The 12691-nt window shown below is 57.6% G+C and overlaps 1 protein-coding gene across 1 annotated transcript; it reads right to left on the reverse strand.

Annotated features, from left to right (window-relative positions):
* Window positions 1-4792: 4792 nt before the first annotated feature.
* Window positions 4793-10465, reverse strand: NPW (neuropeptide W). Its single transcript, XM_070362589.1, has 3 exons — window positions 10398-10465; window positions 5200-5847; window positions 4793-4976 (listed from the first exon to the last, which is right to left on the reverse strand). The coding sequence occupies exons 1-3, from the start codon at window positions 10463-10465 to the stop codon at window positions 4892-4894; spliced, it is 801 nt and encodes a 266-aa protein (XP_070218690.1). The 3' UTR covers window positions 4793-4891.
* Between the last annotated feature and the right edge of the window lie 2226 nt (window positions 10466-12691).

Raw genomic sequence — 12691 nt, forward strand, 5'->3', positions numbered from 1 at the left:
GGCCATGGCTCTGCCCACCCTCCTCGGGAAGCCCCCTCCCTTCTCCCATGCCCCGTTCCTCTATCAGGATCCCTCCCGTACCCATCACCAAGTGCCAGGATGGTCCTGGAGGCAAAAAGAGGGGATTGAAACTGACCAGGCAGCGGCCCCTCCCTATATCCTGGAGGCCAGGCTGAGTGACTTCCTGGCCCTCCCCAGGAGTGTTCGTGCCCATCTGTGCTGTGCTGGACCAGTAAACATTCCCCCTACCAGCCCCTCCCTCTACCAGGACCCTCACTCCTGTCCCTGCCCACCCCAGGCCCGGTGGGTGACTGCAAAGGGTGAAGGAATGACATGCACTTGTCTGGCTGGAAGGAAAGGGTCTTTGCCCCCTTCCTCTAGACCTGGGATGAAATGCGCTGATGGCTTGGGTGCCAGCTAGACCCTCCTGTCCCCGAGCCCGTCCTCCCCTCCCCTCCCTCCACCTCCCCCAGAATGAATGCCCCCTTCTCCCAACCTATGGACAACTGCTTATTCTTCATGTGTCTCTCTGAGTACATGCTACCCGGAACAACCCTCGAGGGCTCAGGCCATTTTACAGGAAACAGGTCTGGAGAAGGAAGAGACCCATGCAGGGTTCGGGGATGGGGGGTGCAATTCCAAGCCCACAGTCTTCAGTTTTCTCAGTCACCCATACAGGAAGCCAGCTGAGCTGCAGGCTCACCCTCAACCTGCCCCTTCCAGCCCTGCTCGGCCCCCTGAACCTACCTGGTCCCCAGGTGTCAGGCACAACCAACCCAGACAGTTCCCCATGAGGGCACAAGCAGGCTCGCTCAGGCCCAGTCCTTGCCGCTCCTTCTTCCCTCACCAGTGCCTTCAGCCTGGGCTCCTCGCCTTGGCTAAGCACGGCCCGCCGCTAGGCAGCCTCCTGGGCCACAGCCCCTTGGGTGTCCACACCCGAGCTGCTGCCCCTAAAAGCCACTTAGGCTGCAACAGCAAGGCTGCTCCCCCACCCCCACCTCTGAGTTCCTCGCTTATGCTGCTGTAAGCTCCTGCCTGACTAGCCACCTCCATCTGTCCATCTGTTTGTCCACAGTCTGCCTGTCTGGCCTTTGACTGGCCTCCCTGGACCCAACCTGGTAGGTACCACGGTGCCTGGAGTCTGTGAGGATGAGTATGGACAGTGGGGGTCCACGATATACCACCCCACCCTATAGCAACCCAGGACCTGCCAGGTATGCTCTGAGGCCATACCATAGTCGAGGGAGGTGGCTGGATTGGAGACCCCCCAGACCAAGGGGTAGGGAAGGTAGGACTTCCTGGTCCCTTGGGTCAGGATGCTTGGAGACCTCTTCCTCTTCTATAGAGCAGACGCTCTCTGATCAACCTGCAGCCTAGGACTCAGCCTGTGAGTGAAGATGGATGGGGACAGAGCACCCCTGGAGGGTGGAATAAGCAGGGGATGTGCTCACAGCCAGGGGCCAGGAACACTGCCTCCCAGAATCACAAAGCCGGCCCCAAAGCTAAAGAAAAGCCAAGGAAGTACCAAGAAAGGTTAACAGAGTAACAAAGCCGACATCAGAACTGGCAGCAAAGTGAGTGGGTAGCAGCTTCAGAATAAATGCAGCAGCTACTACCTGCAGGGGCTTCCCGGGTGGCTCTAGTGGTAAAGGATCCGCCTGCCAATGCAGGAGACACAAGAGACTTATGTTGGATCCCTGGGTTGGGAAGATTCCCTGGGGAAGGAAATGGCAACCCACTCCAGTATTCTTCCTTGGGAAATCCCATGGACAGAAGAGCCTGACAGGCTACATTCCTTGGTTTCGCCAAAAGCTGGACATGACTGAGCATGCACGCGCGTGTGTGTGTGTGTGTGTACGTACACACACACACACACACACTACCTGCAGGGACCAACTCAGAAGGGGGAGCAGGAAGGAGTGAGAGGGACAGGGAAGGTGAAAATGGTTCTGAGCAGCTCTCTGGAACTCTCCCAGGCCTCTTCCTTTAGCCTCTCTCTGCGGGAGTGTGAGACGAGAGAGGCCAGGCCGCCAGGGAAAGGGAGAAGCCTGGGAGGTGGCCTGGAAGCGTGCCCTGAGGTGTTTGGGCTGGAAGCTGTGTCGCTGGGGCCGGGCTGGGGCTGGGGCTGGGGTGCTGAGCCGGAGGGGCGGGCAGGCAGTCAGGTGCAGCTGAGCAGAGGTCTGGGTCATGCCCACCCCCTCACGCTGGTGCACTCACCCACTTGTGCCATCTAGGCACGCTGGGGTGCGACAGAGGGACAGGAGGTACGTCAGACCTTCCAGTCCCTCTCTCCCTGATCGACCTGGGCTGGGACTGTCCTGTGCTCCTGTTTCGGGGGAAGGGGTTCCCTCTGACCTCTGAACCTACCTCCCTGCGGAGATGGGGCAGAGACTCTGGGGCGTGCCTGTGGGCAGAGGCCTTGTCACTGCCAGAGGGGAGGGCTGGGGGTATGTGGGGGGTGGGGGCCGTCATTAGTCTGACGCCCGGCTAATGGGCCTGCGCTTCTCGGGCCGGCGCGGCCTCCCTAATGGGCATTAAGGGCCTCGCGGGATGACCAGGCCTCGCTCACAACCCCTTCCTTCAGCCTTCGCCAGGCCTCTTTTCAGAGCCCCAGAGGGGAGCCGGAGGGACCAGCGCAACGGGAAGAGATGAGAACAGGAGGTCCGGGGCGGAGAAGGAGAGAACCGAGAGGTCGGAGGACCGATGAGGTCCGAGGCGTCCAAAACCCTCGGCGGGGACGCCCCGGAGGCCTGCCTCGCCTACCCGGTTCTCTTCCCGCCCACCATCCGCCCCAGCCCCGCCCATCCCCCGCCCCAGCCCCGCCCATCGCCGGAGGCTCGGACCGCGCCTGCAGCCCAGGAGAGCAGCCGCACAGCGCCTCCTGCCGGCCCTGTGTAGGATTGCAGCGTCCAGGGAGCTGCCCAAGGTCCCACCCTTCTGGCTCTGACGGCTCCAGCCTTGCCGGATGGGAGATTCGGGTGAGGCCCGCGCCCTAGCTCTGTGAGCACTGCTGGAGCATATGGCCGCCCTGGTAGACAGAGAAGGCGGGCCTCTGCCGAGCTCCCCATGGGCTCTGCTTGGGCGTCTTCTCCAGGCAACATGAAATCTAGCCCCTCACTGAGTGACCCAAACATTCACAGGCCACTTGGCGTCAGGCCCTGGTGAGCACCAGGGAGGCATCGCTGAGACCCAGGGAAGCAGATTTGTGTACCTTAGCGAGGGGACGTGCAGGGCTGGGGCAGCCCCCAGGAGAGGCATATAACCTGGCCTGGGGCCCTGGAGTGCTCAGGCAGAGGGGGCCACAGGGCTGCTCTGAAATCTTCCAGGAGTTCCTGCAGACTGTGTGGGGGGGTGGGGGGGAGAGGAATGAGAGGAGAACAGGGCCCGGCCTCAGAGTAGGAATTCCGTTTCATGAGTGGTGGGAGCCCTTAAGGTGTACTGCGCTGGAGGTAACAAGCTCAGGACACCCATGTTCAGTGAGGAGCAGGGACAAGAACTTTGGGGGGGTGGGGGAGTAGGTTGACCTGAGTGGTCTGCGACTTCCCCCAGTGCAGATCCTAGATGGAAAAAAAGAAACTGAGCGGACTCAGGGAGCCATAAGAATTGGAAGGGTGGAATCAAACAGAGTACTACACTAGCAGGCCATGTGGGAGAAAGGTGCACCCAGGAGATGAGAGGCTTTTGCCAGTTGGGGAGATACCCCAGAAGGTGCTTCCTAAGGCCAGGGTAGAGGGGGTAGCATGGGGGCTGGCTCCACGTGGGCCTTCCAAAGCCAAGAGCTAGACAGACCAGAGGCCACCCTTCCTCCTGTCCTTGCTGGGTGCCCCAAGGTCTGCCTTGCCACACAGCCAAGCAAGGATTCCAAGGGCAGCCAGACAGCATTGGCACAGTGACCAAGCACTCCAAGGTCGAGGACAGTTGTGGGACTCCAGGCTCATATTGAAGAGGGTTGAAGGGGGAGCAGAAGGGTGGAGTGAGGGGACCACTGGCAAGGGACCCAGATGGAGGGAGGCCCTTGCAAGATGGCAGAACACATTTATACGGGGGACTGGGGACAATAACTGGAAATGCAGAAGGGGGTCAGCAGTTGAGGGGCCTCTGAGGATGCAAGGGGGTGTCAGGTGGAGGTCCTTCCTTCCTAGGAAGAGAGCATGGCCGTGGCAAGGGGGCCAAGGGGTCCCCACTTCCTCTCTGGCAGCCTTTGGCTGAGGGGAGGGAGGGGTTCCAAAGAGATCCAGGTTTCAAATGAACGCTGGGAGGTGGAGGATGGGCTGCCAGGTCTTAAGGTACTGCTCCCTTGGGGAAGACGTTCTCCCCAGGCTGGCCAGCGGGCACAGTGAGGAGACTCCCTGTGGGGCTCCTGGGAGGCTGAGGTGGGGGCTGCTGCTCTCCTTCTCCTGCACACGTTGATGTGGCAGCCGGACACCCCCACCCCCACCGTGAGATACCCCTCCCCTCCCTGGGGACCCTGGTTTGATGACCCCACCCCCTACAAGGAGGGGCAGCAATGGCAGAAAAGGGAGAAGGGGACCCAGCCCCCAGCAGTGTCTCTGCCTCTGTGCCCCGCTTCTGCCCCGCAAGGACAAGCAGATCTCGGCTGGATTGGAGCAGAGAGGGCGGAGCAGGGGTGGGGCGGGAGGAGGCGCGGGGTCGGGGGGTGGTGGGAACGCGTCCCCCGGCAGGCCGGCGGGCGGGAGGGCTCTGACATTTGCCAGGGCGTGGGCGCGGCAGTTTGCGCCTCGGAGCCAGATGACAAAGTACACAACTCGGAGGAAAGGGGTCACACGCGGGGGCGCGGCAACTAGGCGAGTTTTATTGAACAGACCGCCGGCCTGTTGGCCGAAGACACTCGGTCTGGGTCAGGCGCGGGGGGCGCTAGCAGGGGCGGCTATCAGGACTGCTTAGGGGCGAGGCGGGGGCTGGCGAAGGCGGTTCCCTGCGCAGACCGTGGCTGAGCCGGAGACTCTCCGAAGGCTCTAGAAAGAACAGAGAGGCCCGTGGGGAGAGGGCCGTGCGCTCTCCACTACCGCTCCCCCGACTCCCCGGGCTGGAAGCGTAGACACTGCTCCAGGAGAGCCTTCCCCGGAGTCGGGGATAGAAAGGTCGTTGGGTGCCCTACGGGCAGGCAGACAGCACGGCTCAGATCTCCTGAGACCCCCCCGTCTGCTGGCGTCCTGTCCCCTTCCTCTCCCCGCGTACCTGGCCTGCTCCGCCAAGATCCAGGAGTAGGCGCCCGGCCGCCACTCGGGTTGGCGCGCGGACTCCGGGGCGCGCAGGTTGCGAGGCGCACTGACCCGGAGCCCGGCCCCGGAGCTTCTGCGTCGCGCCTCCCACGGTCTCTGAGCTCCGGAGGGAAGCAGCAGAGCATCGAGGGCCGCGGGCCCCGGAGAGAGGGTGCTTCTGGCAGAGGGCCCCTGGGGCAGCGCGCCCAGGCCCAAGGTGTCCCAGGTGAGGGGCCCGGCCGCGCGGCGCCACATGTAGGGCGAGCGGCGCAGCCCCATGAGCAGGCCGGCCGCGCGGCCCACCGTGTGGTAGCGGGGGCTCGCCACGTGCTTGTACCAGGCGCCGGCGGACGGCGGTAGCAGCAGCAGCCACAGCAGGGCGAGCAGCCGGCGGCTGGCGGTGGCCCCCCGCCCCGGGCCCCGCACCCCTGTGCCCCGCGCCAGGGTGCTCACGTCGACGTCCGCCCGGAGGCGCGGACCAGGCACTGGCTCCGTCGGGTCTGCGTGCGCCGCGTGGAGAAGCCGGAGTGCGGGAGCTGCAGGCGGGGAGTTGGGCCCCGCGGGTCTGGCTATAACTGCTCGGCGGCCCCGCCCCTGCTCACCCCCGCGGTACCTGCCTGGCTCCCTAAAGGGAGGGGGCGGGATGAAGGGAGAAGAGGAGCCCAGGCCGCGCCGCAGGACGTGGGCTCCTGAAGCACCCTGGCTGAGTGGGTTTTTTCCTGGAATTCATCTCCTCCCCGGTCTGGGGGCTCCCCTCCTCCCCTGTCTCGCGCCCCTTTTCCTCTGTCCCCAAGGAGAGGAGCTGCCAGGCGCAGGGATGGGGACAGGAAGGTGGGGCACACGCAGATCAGACTGGGGGGCCAGCAGCGCCCCAGGGGGCAAAGCAGGAGAGCTGACTGGTGGGGGCCCTCTGCGCCACCAAGACCCCTCTGCCTGCCTCCTCCCCTGACAGCTGTTCCTTATCCTCACCTGTGTGTGCTCAGGTGTGTGCAACTCTTTGAGACCCCATGCACCATAGCCCACCAGGCTCCTCCATCCATGGGGATTCTCCAGGCGAGAATACTGGAGTGGATTGCCATGCTGTCTTCCAGGGGAACTTCCTGACCCAAGGATCGAAACTGTGTCCCTTATGTCTCCTGCATTGGCAGGCAGGCTTTTTACTACCAGAGCCACCTAGGAAGCCCTCACCTAACACAGTTCAAGTCTGTGCCCACACCCTCTTCTCTGCTCCCTAACCCCTAGCTTCTCCCCACCAACCTACTTCCCAGCTGCTGCTAGGTGGTGGATGCTTGCAGCCACAAGTTTAGTTAGGAGACAGTGGTTAGGATTAGGCTCCCAGAATAAAGAGTCAGTCCCTCTTACCCCCAGCCCCTGCCCTGGGCAAGATAAGGCTCTGCAGACCTCCAGCCTCCTCTTTGACTGAACGTGAGAGTCACTCAGTCTGTCTGACTCTTTGCAAGCCCATGGACTATATAGTCCATGGAATTCTCCAGACCAGAATACTGGACTGGGTAGCCTTTTCCTTCTCCAGGGGATCTTCCCAACCCAGGGATCCAACCCAAGTCTCCCATATTGCAGGCGAATTCTTTACCAGCTCAGCCACAAGGGAAGCCCGACAATACTGGAGTGGGTAGCCTATCCCTTCTCCAGTGGATCTTCCCAACCCAGAAATCGAACCTGGGTCTCTTGCATTGCAGGTGAATTCTTTACCAACTGAGCTATTAGGGAAGCCCTCCTCTTTGTCTGTGATCCCCTAAAATCATGTTTTCTGGCCAGACCAGTCTCAATTCTTTTGCTTTACCCAACAACCCACGAGTTGGCCCATTTCTGTGCTTCTGTGCCTGGGACGGACACCCTGGCCTTTTCAATCTATGACCAAACTCCTACTCATCTTTCAGGATCCTGCTTAAATAGTCCCTATCTGAATACTCTACTGGAGTATCCCTCTCTGCCTGCCTGGGGTTAATAGCCTCTTTCAAGATGTCAGGGCCTGACCCATTCTTGCCTGAGCCCTAAGCCAGGGAGGATTCAGCCGTCAAAATAATCAGACCTCATCCCCCCACACCCCACCAGCAACCACACCACTCACGGGGTACCTTCTAAGTTCCAGACACCAGGGATCCTGAATTATCATATTCTGATCTCCAAACAATGCCACGTGTATGCGTGGTAAGTTGCTTCAGTCGTGTCCAACTCTTTGCCACCCTATGGACTATAGCCTGCCAGGCTCCTCTGTCCATGGGATTCTCCAGAAAAGAATACTGGAGTGGGTTGCCGTGCCCTCCTCCAGGGGATCTTCCTGACCCAGGGATTGAACCTGCATCTCTTACATCTCCTGCATTGGCAGGAGGGTTCTTTACCACTGACACCACCTGGGAGATTCCCAAACAATGCCACAAGGTGGGACAATTATTGATTCCATCTACCAAAGAGGAAACTAAGGCCTGGGGGAAATTAACTTGCTCCAGTCACCTGGGTAAGCACTGGGGACAGAGTGGGGTCCAACCTAGACCCCCAGCCTGAGAGTTCCAGTTTGAGGACCCCAGCTACAGTGCTTAATGGAAGCCTCCCCTCTCCCTCTGCCTGTCTCTTCAGCAAGAAGGAGGGGCGAATCCGGGGCAGGAGGGGGGCACAGTCTGGATCTGTCCTTCCTCTCAGACCTGCACGTTGGGAGAGGCCCAGAGGGGCTCAGAGGTGCCAAGGAAGGCCCCTGGTTTTGAGGCAGGAGGGGCAGAAAGGTCTGGTGATCCCCTGGGATCTGGAAGCCGTCGGCTCGCCCCAAAAAGGCCCTGTGGAGCAGCTGAGAAACGTTCCCTGGAGCTCAGTGCCCCAAGCTGGACGCTGGTGGGTGTGGGGGGAGGCACTCCTGCCTCAGTTTCCTCATTGGTAAACAGTAATGGTAGCCTCCTGACCAGCTTGCTGTGAGCACTAAACATCCAGGCCAATGGGACTTCCCTGGCCGTCCAGTGATTGAGACTCTGCAGGGGGCATGGGTTTGATCCCTGGTCTGCGAAGTAAGATCCTGAATGCCATGTGGCATGGCCAAAATTTTTTTTAAAAATCCAGGCTGGGTCTCGACACGGTATCTGGCATGCAGTAACCACTAAAGTCGCTCAGTTGTGTCCGACTCTTTGCGACCCCACGGACTGTAGCCTATCAGGCTCTTCCATCCATGGGATTTTCCAGGCAAGAGTACTGGAGTGGGTTGCCATTTTCCTCTCCAGGGGATCTTCCTGACCCAGGGATCGAACCCAGGTCTCCTGTATTGCAGGCAGACACTTTACCGTCTGAGTCACCAGGGAAGGTAAATGGTGAGGCTAACATCTGTTACTGTTGCTGTGCCAGCAGCTGCCTAGTCCCCGAACCTGTCAGAGAAGATGCTTTGACGGAGGGGTGATGGCGCAGGGACCAGGCAGGGCGGGGGTACAGAGGGAGCCGCCTGCGTGCCTGGAGGGGCCTGGAGGAGCACAGGGACTGGTGGGCCGAGTGGAAAGCTGCCCCTTCCACCCACCACTGCCTCTCTCTCCTGGGGCCCCTTGGCCTCAAGAGCTGCCTGGAGTGTGCGGTTGGCGGGCAGCGCAGCACGACGCAAGGGTCCCCTGGCACTGCCGCCCACTCCCTGCTGAGAGGAGGCAGGGGACTGCGGGCAGTGGGCAGGAAGCGTCTGCAGGCAGAACGTCATCGATGTGAAAGCTGATCAATCGTGGTCGATGCGGTAATGGAGGTTTCTGCGCAGTTAGAAAATTTAAGACAGCTACAGTTAGCAGAGTGGATAAATCTGAAAATGCCATATTGACCTGACCAAAAAAAAAAAAAACCCGTGCACAACGGAATGTTCAGTGTCTGAAGTTTAAATACCAGCGATCCTTCCGGCTGGCTTATGACTGTGAACTAGAGGGAAGGAAAAATGTCCACGTGCAGGTGAGAGGTGGAGGGCCAGTTGGGATAGAGTCGGTGGCTGCCTGTCAGGTGGAGGTGTGCGAAAGGCAGGCAGGGATGGAGCCCAGGGCGGGGGAGGAAGAAGAGCACCGAATAGCTTCATGGTCCCTGGGGGCTCCCAGTTTGGGGTGCTCAGGATGAAGGTCTCTGTGCCCTGCCCAGCACTGAGCCCAGGGGCCCAGGGACAAAGGGCTCCGCCAGACCCCCAGCCCCCAGAAGTCTGGAGCCAAAAGTGTGTTGCCAGAGGAGGTAGTGGCCCTAATGATCCATGAGAGCTGCCTGGTCTTTCTGGGGCTCACTGCACCTTCCATCCACACACAGACCCTTCTAGAAGCTGGATGACCATGGATGCTATTTGCACATCACCTCCCCTGACATTGGACCAAGCCCTCCAGGGGGCTGGGATCATGTCTGCTTCATACTCCCCCTTCCAGGCACAGCACCTTCCTCCTCCCCCAACAGGAACCCCATCCAAATGACACAGCAAATAAGAAAACCTCTCCATTTCATCATTTAAAATGATTATGTTTTATTAAGTCTTCCCTGGTGGCTCAGAGGGTAAAGCATCTGCTTGTAATGCAGGAGACCTGGGTTCCATCCCTGGGTCGGGAAGATCCCTTGGAGAAGGAAAAGGCATGTTTTATTAAGATTGTACATGGGCACGCGTGCTAAGTCTCTTCAGTCGTGTCTGACTCTGTGCAACCTTATGGACTGCAGCCTGCCAGGCCTCTCTGTCCATGGGTTTCTCCAGGCAAGAATACTCGAGTGGGTTGCCATTTCCTTCTCCAAGGGATCTTCCACACTCAGGGATTGAACTCGGGTCTCTTACATCTACCTGCATTGGCAGGCGCTTTAGCACTAGCACCACCATACATTTTAAGTCAAATGCTAGTATAAGGGGCACAGTAAGTGGCCTCTCTTCCACCCCGTCACATCAGCATCCTGCCCTCCAGGGGCAATGACTTCCAACTCTTTCAGCTATTTCTCCTAGTATTTGCCTCCATATTTTGAAATCACGAACAATTGCTATTCTAAAAACAAGTGGTCTTTTTTTTTGGCCATGCCACATATCATATGGGAGCTTAGTTCCCCCACCAGGAATTGAACCCACATCCCATGCAGTGGAAGCATGGAGTCTTAACCACTGAACCACCAGGGCAGTCCCTGGGTGGTCTTTTCTGTTCTGGCTGTGCTGGGTCTTCATGGCTTTCTCCACTTGCAGCAGTTAGGGGCTACTCTTCATTGCAGTGCACCGGCTTCTGGTTGTGGAGCACAGGCTCTAGGTGCATGGGCTTCGTAGTCATGGCATCTGGGCTTAGTTGCCCCGGGGCATGTGGAATCTTCCTAGGCCAAAGGTCGAAGCTGTGTCCCCCACACCCTGCATTGGCAGGCAGATTCTTAACTCCGGACCAAAGGGTGGTCTTTTTAAGGAGGTAGCATATTCAAAAGCAGAGACGGTACTTTGCCAACAAAGGTCCGTCTAGTCAAGGCTATGGTTTTTCCTGTGGTCATGTATGGATGTGAGAGTTGGACTGTGAAGAAGGCTGAGTGCCGAAGAATTGATGCTTTTGAACTGTGGTGTTGGAGAAGACTCTTGAGAGTCCCTTGGACTGCAAGGAGATCCAACCAGTCCATTCTGAAGGAGATCAGCCCTGGGATTTCTTTGGAAGGAATGATGCTAAAGCTGAAACTCCAGTACTTTGGCCACCTCATGCGAAGAGCTGACTCATTGGAAAAGACTCTGATGCTGGGAGGGATTGGGGGCAGGAGGAGAAGGGCACGACAGAGGATGAGATGGCTGGATGGCATCACTGACTCGATGGATGTGAGTCTCAGTGAACTCCGGGAGTTGGTGTTGGACAGGGAGGCCTGGCATGCTGCAATTCATGGGGTCGCAGAGTCGGACACGACTGAGCGACTGATCTGATCTGATGCTTTGAGTAAAGTATGCACATCTTAACTGCATTTGTTACATATGCCTACATCTATGTGCCCAGAGACCAGATCAAGGTAGAAAGGATTTTAGTGCCCTAGGGCGCTCCTTTCAGGCTTCCCTAATGAATCAGTTGGTAAAGAATTCGCCTGCAATGCAGTACACCCGGGTTCAATCCCTGGGTCAGGAAGATCCCCTGGAGAAGGAGATGGCAACCCACACTAGTATTCTTGCCTGGGAAATCCCACGGGCAAAGGAGCCTGGTGGACTACAGTCCATGGGGACTACAGTCCACAACTGAGTGACTAAACCACCACCACCAGGGGGCTCCCTTTACTCCTAGACAGAAGTCCCCAGCGGAATTCATCAGCATTTTCTCAACCTCAGCATAGTTGGCATTTGTGAGGCTGTCCTGGGCCCCGAAGGATGGGGAGCAGCATCTGTGACTGTGTAGGCAGCAAAAGAGCCCTTCCCCAAAGATGTCTGTGCCCTAATGCCTGGAGGCTGTGACTATTTACATGGTAAAGCAGAATTCAAGTTGCAGATAAAATTGAGGATGCTAGTCAACTGAACTTCATATTGGGTTGGCAAAAAAGTTTCTGTGGGTTTTCCCCATAAGATGTTACAGAAAAACTTGAACGAACTTTTTGACCAACCCAATAGAAGCAAAGCATCCTGAATTATACAGGTGAGTCCAATGTAATCTCAAGGGTTCCTCAGTGTGGAGGAGAGAGGCAGTCAGAGAAGGAGAGGTGACAATGAAAACAGGCTGGAATGATGCTATTTGTGGAAGGAGGAAGGGCCAGGAGCATGGAAAGCAGGCAGCCCACCGGATGCTGGAACAGTCAAGGAAACAGGAATGCAGCCCGCCTGCACCTTGGTTTTATCCCAATGAGATTCATTTTGAATTCCTGAATTCCAGAACTGTAATATAATAAATATGCATTGTTTGAAGTCACTATGTTTGTGGTAATTTTTTACAACAGCAATAGGAAACCAAAAAAAAAAAAAAGGCTGAGCACCAAAGAACTGACACTTTCAAATTGGCCACGCTTCAGGTGGCCAAAGTACTGGTGCTTCAGCTTCAGCATTAATCTTTCCAATGAGCATTCAGGTTTGATTTCCTTTAGAATTGACTAGTTTGATCTCCTTGCTGTTCAAAGGACTCTAAATGTTTATATATATATATATATATATATATATATACATATTCCTCCCCACAAAGTTTCCTTCTGCTTTCTGGGTTTGCTTGTTTTTGTCCCTGTATCTCACACCGCAGGCTTTCCTCCTGAGTCTGCAGATCGCTGGCTGCCAGTCAGATCCTGACAAGCTGGCTCCTTTCAAAGGGGCGTGGCTTGCTGAGAGGTGAGCTTCATTGCAGGGCAGCTGGGCACCAGGAGCCTTTCAGTCTCTAATGGGGTATAAAGATCTTCTTTCTGAGGTGGTGCATTTCCTCAGTGAACAATCCTCCAGTTTCCCACCAACAGTGAGTGGGAGGAGGACTGGATGGATACAGGGAAGACCCCAGGTGCCCAGTCAATGCACCAACTTCCATGCACTCCTTTTTCAACCCCACCTGCAGTGAACTGCTCTGTGG

Source organism: Bos mutus, chromosome 25 (assembly GCF_027580195.1).
Source record: "Bos mutus isolate GX-2022 chromosome 25, NWIPB_WYAK_1.1, whole genome shotgun sequence".
In the NCBI taxonomy this organism is placed as follows: Eukaryota; Metazoa; Chordata; class Mammalia; order Artiodactyla; family Bovidae; genus Bos; species Bos mutus.